The following is a 14,697-nucleotide window of genomic DNA, read 5'->3' on the forward strand; positions in this document are numbered from 1 at the left end:
AATCTATTTGAATCGTGGAACTGAATATTTGTTAAACGTTTCCCACTGAAGCAGAGGGACAGGAGGAGGCAACTGAATGCCCCAAGCATGTTCCTTCATTGAATTAGATACTGGCTGATGTAGAGCTTAACTCTATTGTGGTCACGAAACCCGTAAACCCTTGCCTCACATACACCGATCAATTCCCTTTTATTCACCCAACATCAACGGCAATTTGAGGAGACAGTTCCAGATTTCCAGTGCCTTTTGTGTGGTGTTTTCTCACATCATTCCTCAATTGCCTGACTCTAACGTTAAGGTGCAACCCCTGTCAACCCCTTGCATCATCGTAAACATCTTCATTAGATCACTCTTAATTTTCTATACTTAAGGGAACACAAGCCTTGTCCGTCCTCATAATTTGACCTTTTAAGCCCCGGTATCATTCTGGTGCACCTCCATCGCATCCCCTCCAAAGGCAATGCAGCCTTCCTGAGCTGTGGAGCCCAGAACTGAGCCCAGAACTCTCAGTATATCCTTCCTGAGCTGTGGAGCCCAGAACTGAGCCCAGAACTCTCAGTATATCCTTCCTGAGCTGTGGAGCCCAGAACTGAGCCCAGAACTCTCAGTATATCCTTCCTGAGCTGTGGAGCCCAGAACTGAGCCCAGAACTCTCAGTATATCCTTCCTGAGCTGTGGAGCCCAGAACTGAGCCCAGAACTCTCAGTATATCCTTCCTGAGCTGTGGAGCCCAGAACTGAGCCCAGAGCTCTCAGTATATCCTTCCTGAGCTGTGGAGCCCAGAACTGAGCCCAGAACTCTCAGTATATCCTTCCTGAGCTGTGGAGCCCAGAACTGAGCCCAGAACTCTCAGTATATCCTTCCTGAGCTGTGGAGCCCAGAACTGAGCCCAGAACTCTCAGTATATCCTTCCTGAGCTGTGGAGCCCAGAACTGAGCCCAGAACTCTCAGTATATCCTTCCTGATCTGTGGGGCCCAGAACTGAGCCCAGAACTCTCAGTATATCCTTCCTGAGCTGTGGAGCCCAGAACTGAGCCCAGAACTCTCAGTATATCCTTCCTGAGCTGTGGAGCCCAGAACTGAGCCCAGAACTCTCAGTATATCCTTCCTGAGCTGTGGAGCCCAGAACTGAGCCCAGAACTCTCAGTATATCCTTCCTGAGCTGTGGAGCCCAGAACTGAGCCCAGAGCTCTCAGTATATCCTTCCTGAGCTGTGGAGCCCAGAACTGAGCCCAGAACTCTCAGTATATCCTTCCTGAGCTGTGGAGCCCAGAACTGAGCCCAGAACTCTCAGTATATCCTTCCTGAGCTGTGGAGCCCAGAACTGAGCCCAGAACTCTCAGTATATCCTTCCTGAGCTGTGGAGCCCAGAACTGAGCCCAGAACTCTCAGTATATCCTTCCTGATCTGTGGGGCCCAGAACTGAGCCCAGAACTCTCAGTATATCCTTCCTGAGCTGTGGAGCCCAGAACTGAACACAGAACTCTCAATGTGGTCTAATCTGGGTACTTTTGAAACTTAATTGCTTCCCCTTTGGTTTCCTGCACTTTTCAGATAAAGACAAACATTGCATTGCCCTTTCAAATCATTGTTGTAGCTGACCACTAGCTTTTAGTGATTGTAATTTCACCCATAAACCTTCCTGCTCATCCACAGTTCTGAGCTTATCATCATTTAGAAAATACTCTTCTGTCCAAACGGATGAGCTCACATTTTCCTAGATCGAACTCCATCTGCAACCATTTGCCCGCTCACTGAATCTATCAATGTCTATTTGCAACTTTCTGCTACAATCCACACTATTTACTGTGCCATCTAATTTAGTGTCGTCAACAAACTTAGCTACACGCTTCTCTATTCCTTCTTCAACATCATTTATAAATGCAGCAAAAGTCTACGGCTGCAGTTTCTGTGGGACAACACTCTGCACATTCCGATAATTGGAGTACATATCTATGATGCCCATTCTCTGAGTCCTATGCATTGTCATCATCATCATCATAGGCAGTCTCTCGAAATCGAGGAAGACTTGGTTTCCACTCTAAAAGTGAGTTCTCAGGTGACTGAACAGTCCAATACGGGAATTACAGTCTCTGTCACAGGTGGGACACATCGTTGAGGGAAAGGGTGGGTGGGACTGGTTTGCCGCACGCTCCTTCCGCTGCCTGCGCTTGGTTTCTGCATGCTCTCGGCGATGGGACTCGAGGTGCTCAGCACCCTCCCGGATGCACTTCCTCCACTTAGGGCGGTCTTTGGCCAGGGACTCCCAGGTGTCAGTGGGGATGTTGCACTTTATCAGGGAGGCTTTGAGGGTGTCCTTGTAACGTTTCCTCTGCCCACCTTTGGCTCGTTTGCCGTGTAGGAGTTCCGAGTAGAGCGCTTGCTTTGGGAGTCTCGTGTCTGACATGTGGACAATGTGGCCTGCCCAGCGGAGCTGGTCGAGTGTGGTCAGTGCTTCGATGCTGGGGATTTTGGCCTGGTCGAGGACACTGACGTTGGTGCATCTGTCCTCCCGGGGGATTTGTAGGATCTTGCGAAGACCGTCCCATCCTACATTGTAACCAATTCCCTATACAAGGCAGTAGGTTCCCTCCAATTCCATCCACTCCCATTTTTGTTAATTTCTGGAAGTCAACATAAATAACATCCATAAACATTCCCTCATCTACCGCATTTTTTAGCTCCTCAAAAAATTCAATGAGTCAATGGACATGACATGCCCTGTATAAATCCATGCTTGCTCTGATCTGATCTTATCTGTCCAAACGTACAGTCACCAACATCACGACATAGTAACTTCCCTATGACGGACATTGGACTAAAAGGCCTGGAAGTTCCTCCTACCCACCTGACATACTGAAGCAACATTACGCCATTGTTTTATACCGTGCTTAATTCTCACTAAACTGTAAATTGTACAGTTATTTAGCTTCAGTGGGTGGCAATGTTGTCCGACAGAAATCTTAGCCAGTAATAGTGTTATATCTGGCTGGGCATTGTCATCAAATTGATTGTTCCATTTCGGTTTGTTTCTGACGATTTAATGTTTCACTTGTAATATTGCAAAAACTCTGCCCCATCTCCATCACCTGTTACCTTTACTCACTCCGAGTGACTGGCAGGTCAATAGTAACTGGGAAAAAGGCAGTGTGAATGGTACAGAGGGGTGGAATTCCGAAAATGCTTTCAGGAGAACTTCTTTCGCCAGTATGTAACAAGCCCAACAAGGGAAGGGGTGGTTCTGGACTTGGTTTTGGGGAATGAAGCTGGGCAGGTGGAAGGGGTATCAGTGGGAGAGCACTTGGGTGCTAGTGATCATAATTCAGTTAGATTTAGGGTAGTTATGGAAAAGGACAAAGGTGGACTAGGAATAAAAAGTTCTCAATTGTGGTAAAGCCAATTTCACTGAGCTGAAATGGGATTTGACCAAAGTGGACTGGAAACAGCTACTTGATGGTCAATCAGTGTCAGAGCCGTGGGAGGCATTCAAGGAGGAGATCCTGAGGGTTCAGAGCAAGTATGTTCCCTTAAAGAATGGCTGGAACTAAGAAATCTAGAGCCCGCTGAATGTCAAGGGACTTACAGGGTAGGATAAAGAATAAAGGGGAAGCTTGCGACAGATACCGAGAACTCAATACTGCAGAAACTCTAGAGCAGTATAGAAAGTGCAGGGTGCAATTAAAAAATATATCAGGAAATCAAAGAGAGAGCATGAGAGAATGTTGGCAAGTAAAATCAGGGAAAACCCAAAGATGTTTTATAAATACATTAAGAGCAAGAGGATAACTAGAGAAAGAGTGGGGCCTATTAGAGACCATAAAGGAAATCTGTGAGTGGAGGCAGAAGATGTGGGTATGATTCTTGATGAATACTTTGCATCTGTTTTCACAAAAGAGAGAGGCAATGCAGACTTTGCAACGAGGGAGGAGGAGTGTGAAATATTAGACGAGATAAACATAGAGAGAGAGGAAGTATTAAGGGGCTTAGCAGCTTTGAAAGTGGATAAATCCCCAGGCCCGGATGAAATGTATCCCAGGCTGTTAAGAGAAGCAAAAGAGGAAATAGCAGAGGCTCTGACCATCATTTTCCAATCCTCTTTGGCTACAGGTGTGGTGCCAGAGGACTGGAGGACTGCTCATGTTGTACCTTTGTTTAAAAAGGGAGAAAGGGATAGACCGAGTAATTACAGCCCAGTCAGCCTAACCTCAGTGGTGGGAAAATTATTGGAAAAATCCTGAGGGACAGGATAAATCTTCATTCGGAAAGATATGGATTAATCAAGGACAGTCAGCATGGATTTCTTAAGGAAAGGTCATGTCTGACTAACTTGATTGAATTTTTCGAAGCAGTAACCAGGAGGGTCGATGAGGGCAGTGCATACGATGTAGTGTATATGGATTTTAGCAAAGCTTTTGATAAGGTCCCGCATGGCAGACCGATGATGGTATTTTCCGAGACCCCATCGAATGCCCTGTCATTCGTTTCTTATACCCCATCGAATGCCCTGTCACTCGTTTCTTATCAGCAGCAACCTGTACATTCCCTCCTCATTTTTGGCCAATCTTCCCATCCAGCGGTGCTGATGATGCCTCATGTGACCAACCTCTGTCCTATCCCAGTCACCGCACTCTCCCCTACTCCCTTAAGCCCTTCAGTGGATCAGTCACCATTCCTCCTCATTTCGACCCAGAAGGATGGTTCATTCGCTAACGGGGCCCTTGCCATTCCTCTCGTTGATTGGCTTGACATGCTGACTTTGACTGAGTCTTGGCTCACAGTGGTGACACTTTATTCTTCACCAGCCTATACGGTTCACTCCCTGCATCACCAGAACCGTTGTGGTATCCGTGTAGCCCTGATCACCCAATCCCACCATTTTTCTTCACCTAGTCCACTGGTACCTTCTGCTCTTCTCAACACCTCGGGGCCCAAACTGCCTCCCGACTGAAGCTACCATTTCTGAAGATTTTTTTCCGCCCCATACCTTTTAATGTAGTTTCCCAATCTACCTTAGGCAATTCACCCCTCATACCTATGTAGTTTGCTTTGATTAGATTTAAGGCCCTAGTTTCAGATTTAACTAAATCACTTTCAAACTCAAAATAAAATTCTATCATATTATGATCACTCTTCCCAAAAGGCCCCTTTACTACACGGTTATTAATGAATCCTCTCTCATTGCACTATGCTCGATCAAAAATAACTTGTTTGTTCCTGAATATTTGATCTAGAAAATCATCTTGTATACATTCCATTAATTCGTCCTCCACACTATTACTGCAAATTAGGTTTGCCCAATCTATAGTCCCCCATGATTACTATATTACCCTGGTTACATGCGTCTCCAATTTGCTAATTAATACTCTATATTACCACGACTGTTGGGGGTCTATAAACAACTCCCACCAATGTTTTCTGTCCCTTGCTGTTTCTTAACTCCACCCAAACTCTTGATTTTCCGAGCTAAGATCCTTTCTCTGTACTGTCTTTATCCCATCCTCCATTATCAGAGCTGCCCCCGCCCCCTTTTCCATTTTGCCTATCTCTTCTAAAAGTTAATTATCCTGGAATATTTAGTTCCCACCCATGGTCACTTTGCAACCACGTCTCTGTAATGGCTATTAGATCAAACTTATTCATTTCTATCTGTGCTATTAATTCATCTATTTTGTTGCGACTGCTTCATAAACATATAATGCCTTTAGCTTTGCCTTGTTATTATTTTTCCCTGATGCCACCTCAGTCAGTGATGCCCTTTGACCTTTGTTACTCTCGCTGATCCTTCCTGACCCACTCTGGTTACTTTTACCCCAAACTCTGCTCTCGAGCCTCGACATTTCTCTTGCTGCTTTTAAATTTACTCTTTCCTCAATCCTCCCCCCTCTCCCCCTCATCAGTTTAAAGCCCTGACTACTGCCCTGGTTATTCGATTCACCAGGACACTGGTTCCACCCTGTCCCAATGGAACAGCTCCCTCTTTCCCCAGTATAGGTGGCACACAGTTAAATCTCAAATCTGTTGGTCCTGATCCCAATTTGCACATGGCTCAGGTAACAGTTCAGAGATAATTACCTTTCAGGATCTGCTTTTTAATTTAGATGCTAGCTCCTCAAACCCCCTCATTCCTTGTTCTACCTATGTCGCTGGTTCTCACGTGGACCATGACAACTGGATGATATCAATGAACTGGTCAGGTGGGCAGAACAGTGACAAATGGAATTCAATCTGGAGAAGTGTGAGGTAATGCATTTGGGGAGGGGCTAACAAGGCAAGGGAATACACATTAAATGGTCGGACACTGAGAAGTGTAGAGGAACAGAGGGACCTGGGAGTGCAGGTCCACTGATCCCTGAAGGTAGCAGGCCAGGTAGATAAGGTGGTTAAGAAGGCATATGGAATACTTGCCTTTAGTAGCCGAGGCATGGAATACAAGAGCAGGGAGGTTATGCTTGAACTGTATAAAACACTGGTTAGGCCACAGCTGGAGTACTGCGTGCAGTTCTGGTCACCACATTACAGGAAAGATGTGATTGCACTGGAGAGGGTACAGAGGAGATTTAAAAGGATGTTGCCTGGACTGGAGAATTTTAGCTATGAGGAAAGATTGGATAGGCTGGGTTGTTTTCCTTGGAACAGAGGAGGCTGAGGGGAGACCTGATTGAGGTGTATAAAATGAGGAGGGCCTGGATAGAGTGGATAGGAAGGGCCTGTTTCCCTTGGCAGATGGGTCAACAACCAGGGGGCATAGATTTAAAGTAATTGGGGGAAGGCTTAGAGGGGATTTGAGGGGAGATTTCTTCACCCAGAGGGTGGTGGGGGTCTGGAACTCACGGCCTGAAAGGGTGGTAGCTCTTGGTCGGCCGGCACGGACAAGATGGGCCGAAATGGCCTCCTTCCGTGCTGCAAATGTCGATGATTCTATGAACGGGATCCCCCCCTCCTACTCCTAGTTCCTCTCCAGCCGCGAGGAGATATCTTTAACCCTGGCCCCGGGCAGGCAACACAACCTCTGGAGCTCCCTGTCGCGGCTGCAGAGAACAGTATCTATCCCCCGGACTATACTATCCCCTACCACGACCACATTCCTTCTCCCCCCACGTGGATGGCCCCCTGTACCACGGTGCCGTGGTCAGTTTGTCCACCCTCCGTCCAGTCCTTTTCCTCAGTCACAAAAACACCCAACAACCACTCCCCTTTGCTTCCTGCCTCTGAGCCAATTTTGGATCCAACTTGCCACTTTGCCCTGGATCCCATGGGCTTTATGGGATTGGTTGTTGGTATTCAAGCCTTGCAGCCTGGGGGGGGAGAAGAAAGGAAGGAGTGTAGCGATGGGTTAATTTCGGGGCAGGGTAAGTATCTCATAGAAACATATAAACATAGAAAATAGGTGCAGGAGTAGGCCATTCGGCCCTTCGAGCCTGCACCGCCATTCAATGAGTTCATGGCTGAACATGCAACGTCAGTATCTCAGAGGCAAATACAGAGCAAGCGAATCAGGAAAGGGGGAAGGACAGAGTAAACCTTTAGCACATCCAGCCAATGTCTGGCTCATGCCAAATGCTGGGATTTGTGGTGCTAACAAAGCTAAATAGAGAATAAGGCAAAAGAAGCAATGTGAACATTAAATTAATGCATGGTCTGGGGTCACTTGAACTGCTGTGTGATGTTTTATAAACCATACCAGAGGAACGGTACAGGTGAACTTTCAAAATCAAGGACATATCGAGGTAATGGACGGGGTGAAAATCAACAGGCAGGATGGACTGAAAAGGCTGGCTATGCTTAGAGTGGATAATTGGCCTGGTCCGATGGATTGCATCCCAGATTGCTAAGTGAAAAGGGGGCAGAGATAGGGGAAGGCTTGCCATAATCTTTCAATCCTCCCGAGATGTGGAGGATTGGAAAAATGGCAAATGTGATACCCTTGTTCAAGAAAGGGTGCAAGAGCATTCCTAGTAGTTACAGGCCGGTCAGTTTAACATCAGTGGTGGGTAAGGATTTAGAAACAAAAATCAGGGAAAACATTAACAGTCACTTGGAGAGGTATAAGTTAATTAAGGAGAGCCAGCACAGATTTGTAAAAGGCAGATCGTGTTTGACTAACCTAATTGAATGTTTTAATGTTTTAATAAAGTGACAGAGAAGGTTGATGAAGGGAATGCAGTGGATGTTGTCTCGATGGATTTTAGGAAGACATTTGACAAGGCACTCGGGGACACAGACTTCAGGTTTTGGGGCAGGAGATACAGGGGGATGTGAGGGAAAACTATTTCAGGCAGCGAGTGGTAATGACCTGGAACTCACTGCCGACGAGGGCGGTGGAAGCAGAGACCATCAATGATTTCAAAAAGAAATTGGATCAGCACTGGAGGGAGATAAACTTGCAGGGCTCCGGGGATAGAGCGGGAGAATGGGACGGAGTGGATTGCTCTACAGAGAGCAGCAAGGACTCGATGGGGCAGAAATTCAGGGCCACCTGAAAGCTCCGGAATGTCCTTTCTCTTGAAGTTTTTTACACTGGACCGTTGAGGTGGCCTTTCCATCGGTTTCTGGGACCTTGCCGTTTTTTTGCCGTCGGACTGGAAGTCGGTGATAGTGGGGTTGGAAGTGAGGTGGTAGACAGGCCGAGGGTGGAAGCTCGGTCGGGATAGAGTCTCCGGCGGTGATGTCACAGCGTGTGTGTGTCGCCGCGTTGCTCCCCTCTGTGAAAGGAGAAAGAATCCGGTATATTCCAGCATCGGCCACCAGGCCACCACGGAGCGTTTCGGCCGGGCCAGCGGCCGGGCACCCGAGGGAAGTGGGGGGAGGCTGCCCATTGGCAGACGGCAAAACCCGGGGGCACTATCTCACCGGCCGGCAAAAGTAAAGACATGACTGCCGCGGCAGTGGGGCCTCGGTGTGAAGTATTGCCGCACTGCCGGGTTACCCTCGGTGAGGAGAAGGAGCACTGAGAGAGAAGGCCGGTGGGGGCACCATGCGGTGGGGCAGTGCGTTTTTCGGGTGAGTTTGGGTCGGTGTGTCGGTGAGGGGGAGCGGCGGGCGCACTTTGATGATGCGCTTGTGGCAGTCGGCAGCAGCGGGGCGGGAGAGGGACAGGACGGACAATCCCCCAACTCAGTGTGGGTCGGGGGGGGAGGGGGCATGTGGATCGGGGGGGGAGGGGGGTTGAGTTTGGGTCTGGGGGTGAGTTTGGGTCTGGGTGTGAGTTTGGGTCTGGGGGTGAGTTTGGGTCTGGGGGTGAGTTTGGGTCGGGGGGGTTGAGTTTGGGTCGGGGGAGGGTGAGTTTGGGTCTGGGGGTGAGTTTGGGTCTGGGGGTGAGTTTGGGATCGGGGGGTGAGTTTGGGTCGGGGGGTGAGTTTGGGTAGGGGGGGTGAGTTTGGGTCTGGGGGTGAGTTTGGGTCTGGGGGTGAGTTTGGGTCGGGGGGCGAGTTTGGGTCGGGGGGGGTGAGTTTGGGTCTGGGGGGGTGAGTTTGGGTCGGGGGAGGGTGAGTTTGGGTTGGGGGGGGGGTGAGTTTGGGTCGGGGGGGGGGTGAGTTTGGGTCGGGGGAGGGTGAGTTTGGGTCGGGGGGGGGGTGAGTTTGGGTCGGGGGGGGGTGAGTTTGGGTCTGGGGGGGGTGAGTTTGGGTCGGGGGGGGGTGAGTTTGGGTCGGGGTGGTGAGTTTGGGTCGGGGGGTGAGTTTGGGTCGGGGTGGTGAGTTTGGGTCGGGGGGGTGAGTTTGGGTCGGGGGGTGAGTTTGGGTCTGGGGGGGGTGAGTTTGGGTCGGGGGGGTGAGTTTGGGTCGGGGGGGGGGTGAGTTTGGGTCGGGGTGGTGAGTTTGGGTCGGGGGGGTGAGTTTGGGTCGGGGGGTGAGTTTGGGTCGGGGGGGTGAGTTTGGGTCGGGGGGTGAGTTTGGGTCTGGGGGGGGTGAGTTTGGGTCGGGGGGGTGAGTTTGGGTCGGGGGGGGGTGAGTTTGGGTCGGGGGGGTGAGTTTGGGTCTGGGGGTGAGTTTGGGTCTGGGGAGGGTGAGTTTGGGTCGGGGGGGTGAGTTTGGGTCGGGGGGGGGGTGAGTTTGGGTCGGGGGGGTGAGTTTGGGTCTGGGGGTGAGTTTGGGTCTGGGGAGGGTGAGTTTGGGTCGGGGGGGGGTGAGTTTGGGTCGGGGGGGGGTGAGTTTGGGTCGGGGGGGGGTGAGTTTGGGTCGGGGGGTGAGTTTGGGTCGGGGGGGGGTGAGTTTGGGTCGGGGGGGGGGGGACAGTTGACGACAGAGCCGCTGTCACGGGATTGCAGAGAATGGCCGCTGCAAACAGGCTGTAACAGGTCTGCGAGACACTGAACTTTGACCCCTCTGACGCTGTATACCACCGTGCAGTCGCAATGTCAGCTGCAGAGATGCTCACCTGCTTTACACGAGAACATAAGAACAAGAAATAGGAGGCGTCGGACATACGGCCCCTCGAGCCTGCTCCGCCATTTAATACGATCATGGCTGATCTGATCATGGACTCAGCTCCACTTCCCTGCCCGCTCCCCATAACCCCTTTTCACCTTATCGGTTAAGAAACTGTCTATCTTTGACTTAAATATATTTAATGACCCAGCCTCCACAGCTCTCTGGGGCAGAGAATTCCACAGATTTACAACCCTCTGAGAGAAGAAATTCCTCCTCATCTCAGTTTTAAATGGGCGGCCCCTTATTCTAAGACCATGCCCTCTGGTTCTAGTCTCCCCCATCAGTGTAAACATCCTCTCTGCATCCACCTTGTCAACCCCCTCATAATCTGATACATTTCGATAAGGTCACCTCTCATTCTTCTGAATTCCAATGAGTAGAGGCCCAACCTACTCAACCTTTCCTCATAAGTCAACCCCCTCATCCCCGGAATCTATGAACTGCCTCCAAAGCAACTATATCCTTTTCCTTGACAGCTGCCAGAACAGGAGTGTTACAGCAACCAGCTACTTTTACACAAAAACACAGTCAATAAATTAGCAGTGTCGCTCATTAGTGGTTAAATGACATTATTTCGGGAGAAAATGTCAACACTAACCTTGAGAAAAACTCCGTTGAATCCCCAAAACCACTAAAAAAAGAATATATGAGTGAGTGATCCATGCGCGGCTGCTCGGCGCCATTTCCAGACATTGGCCTCGAGTAGTGGCACAAAACGGCGGGATCGCGTCGGTCGCCCGTTCTGCGCAGTCCCCAATATCACGCTCCACTGCGCTCAACGAGCCTGAGTATGGGGGGTCCGTGTAATGGCGGCCCGACCCACACTGGGCTGGTCAGTGCGATTCCTTTCCCACCCTTCCACTTTCTTTGCCGAAGGAGCTGATGCCCCTGGGCTCTCAGGTGCCCATAGGACCAGCGCTGACCCCAGGAACACTTTTCATGTCTGGACTCAGGTCCACCACAAGATTGGAGAGTGGATCCTGACAGTGTGCTCAGCAACTTACAATGACAAGGACCAGCGGGCGCTACCTCCCTCCCCCAGAAATCACTCACTTCCTCCAGAGCTTCTCCCAACTGCACTCCACAACCCTTCCCAGCGACAATACTCCACAAGCTGCAATCACCCAGAGATTACCGAGTCAGATAGTTCCACAACAAACTGAGCTGTGGGAGATCGGACCCCACCCAACTCCCCCCTCCCCCCCTCCCCACACACACCTCCCCCCACCACACACACCCATCACACACCTCCCCCTCCACCAAACACACCCCCCCACCACCACACACACCCATCACACACACCGCCCCCCTCCCCACACACACACCTCCCCCCCCACCACACACACCCATCACACACCTCCCCCCCACCACACACACCTCCCCACCACCACACACACCCATCACACACACCTCCCCCCCACCACACACACCCATCACACACCTCCCCCCCACCATACACACCTCCCCCCCACCACACACACCCATCACACACCTCCCCCCCCACCACACACACCCCATCACACACACCTCCCCCCCACCACACACACCCATCACACACCTCCCCCCCACCACACACACCTCCCCCCCACCACACACACCCATCACACACACCTCCCCCCACCACACCACCCATCACACACCTCCCCCCCACCACACACACCTCCCCCCCACCACACACACCTCCCCCCCACCACACACACCCATCACACACCTCCCCCCCACCACACACACCTCCCCCCCACCACACACACACCCCACACAACCCCTCCCCACCCCCCTCCCCACACACACCTCCCCCCCACCCACACACCCACACACCTCCCCCTCCACCACACACACCCCCCCACCACCACACACCCATCACACACCTCCCCCCTCCCCACACACACACCCTCCCCCCCACCACACACACCCATCACACACCTCCCCCCCCACCACACACACCTCCCCACCACCACACACACCCCATCACACACACCTCCCCCCCACCACACACACCCATCACACACCTCCCCCCCCACCATACACACCTCCCCCCCACCACACACACCCATCACACACCTCCCCCCCCACCACACACACCCATCACACACACCTCCCCCCCACCACACACACCCATCACACACCTCCCCCCACCACACACACCTCCCCCCACCACCACACACACCCATCACACACCTCCCCCCCCACCATACACACCTCCCCCCCACCACACACACCCATCACACACCTCCCCCCCCACCACACACACCCATCACACACACCTCCCCCCCACCACACACACCCATCACACACCTCCCCCCCCACCACACACACCTCCCCCCCACCACACACACCCATCACACACCTCCCCCCCCACCACACACACCCATCACACACACCTCCCCCCCCACCACACACACCCATCACACACACCTCCCCCCCACCACACACACCCATCACACACCTCCCCCCACCACACACACCTCCCCCCCCACCACACACACCTCCCCCCACCACACACACCCATCACACACCTCCCCCCCACCACACACACCCATCACACACCTTCCCCCCCCACCACACACACCCCCCCCCCACCACACACACACCCCACACACACCTCCCCCCCCACCACACACACCCATCACACACCTCCCCCCCCACCACACACACCCCCCCCCCCCACCACACACACACCCCACACACACCTCCCCCCCCCACCACACACACCCATCACACACCTCCCCCCCCACCACACACACCTCCCCCCCACCACACACACACCCATCACACACCCACCTCCCCCACCCCACAAACACATACACACCTCCCCCCCACACACACACCTCCCCTCCCCCCTCCACACACTGAACTACACCTCTGTCCCGCAATCCATACTTTGCATTTAAAACATGTTTCCGACTCACCAGCCAGCAGCAGGACCGAGATGGTGCCCATGTTCTAATAGGAGCTGGTGTGAGATGTGACAATTGTCGGGATCGCTGACTGAATCACTTGTTCTGCCTGGCACAGCATCAATCCACAATCTGAACAGGAAATGCAGCAAACACTCGCTATCTGTGGAGAGATAAACAGTCAGAACTGGGAAATGTCACAGATGTAACAGAATTCAAGCAAGCATCATCATCATCATCACAGGCAGTCTCTCGGAGTCGAGGAAGACTTGCTTCCACTCTAACAGTGAGTTCTCAGGTGACTGAACAGTCCAATACAGGAGCCACAGTCCCTGTCGCAGGTGGGACAGACAGTGGTTGAGGGAAGGGGAGGGTGGGACAGACAGTGGTTGAGGGAAGGGGAGGGTGGGACAGACAGTGGTTGAGGGAAGGGGAGGGTGGGACAGACAGTGGTTGAGGGAAGGGGAGGGTGGGACAGACAGTGGTTGAGGGAAGGGGAGGGTGGGACAGACAGTGGTTGAGGGAAGGGGAGGGTGGGACTGGTTTGCCACACGCTCCTTCCGCTGCCTGCACTTGGTTTCTGCATGCTCTCGGCAATGAGACTCGAGGTGCTCAGTGCCCTCCCGGATGCACTTCCTCCACTTAGGGTGGTCTTTGGCCAGGGACTCCCAGGTGTCGGTGGGGATGTTGCACTTTATTCCGCCCCCTGAGCCTACCCACACCAGCACCAACCAGTCCGCAGAGTTTGAGAACGGTGCCAGTGAAATAGGCCGCGAGGAAGTGAGGTCATCCTCATCACTAAAGAAACAACGTTGTTTTGCCAGGCCTGGAATAAAGTACAGACCGGAACGTTGGCAAGGACCAACATGGGCCTTTGAATATTACACTGTACACAGGGCGAGGGGGGTGGAATGGAGTTTGCATCCAAATCAACAACCCAAACCCTGTGTCAGTGACTGCAATCATTACCGCCTCAGTCAGGCACTGCAGCTCAGTACAGGGAACGCTCCCATGTCGGGGGGTCCGGGATCGGAGGGGGGGTCCCTGTGTGTAGATAAACAGCATGGCTACAGATCGGGAGCAATACAGGACGGGCAGTCTCTGCACTGAGGGCAGTGGGGCAGTGAGCGGGCAGTGAGCGGGCACTGCTTTCTCTACACCCATGGACATGATGTTCAGAATGATACTGTGCATTGTTTGCAAGGCTCAGCGTGCCTGGAGATTGGTGCTGAGCTGCTAATGTTCAGTTATTTATTCAGAGTCAGGGACAGAGGATGATGTCGGGGGCATCTGAAAAATGTGCTAACTCCAGCAATGACTTTACACATCACTTTTTTTTGCTGCGACATGCAGCTGAAGTGCAAAGACAGGCC

General features: G+C 52.1%; 1 protein-coding gene across 1 annotated transcript in view; it reads right to left on the minus strand.

The window, feature by feature from the left end:
• LOC139249346 (immunoglobulin superfamily member 1-like) overlaps window positions 1–13,480 on the minus strand; it is a 99,917-nt gene extending 86,437 nt beyond the window's left edge. The window contains exon 1 of the mRNA XM_070872327.1: window positions 13,337–13,480. Coding sequence (XP_070728428.1) covers window positions 13,337–13,367 — 31 coding nt within the window. The 5' untranslated portion in view covers window positions 13,368–13,480. The remainder of the gene's footprint in view (window positions 1–13,336) is intronic.
• Between the last annotated feature and the right edge of the window lie 1,217 nt (window positions 13,481–14,697).

The sequence above is a fragment of the Pristiophorus japonicus genome, unplaced genomic scaffold (genome assembly GCF_044704955.1).
Source record: "Pristiophorus japonicus isolate sPriJap1 unplaced genomic scaffold, sPriJap1.hap1 HAP1_SCAFFOLD_307, whole genome shotgun sequence".
Taxonomy (NCBI): Eukaryota; Metazoa; Chordata; class Chondrichthyes; family Pristiophoridae; genus Pristiophorus; species Pristiophorus japonicus.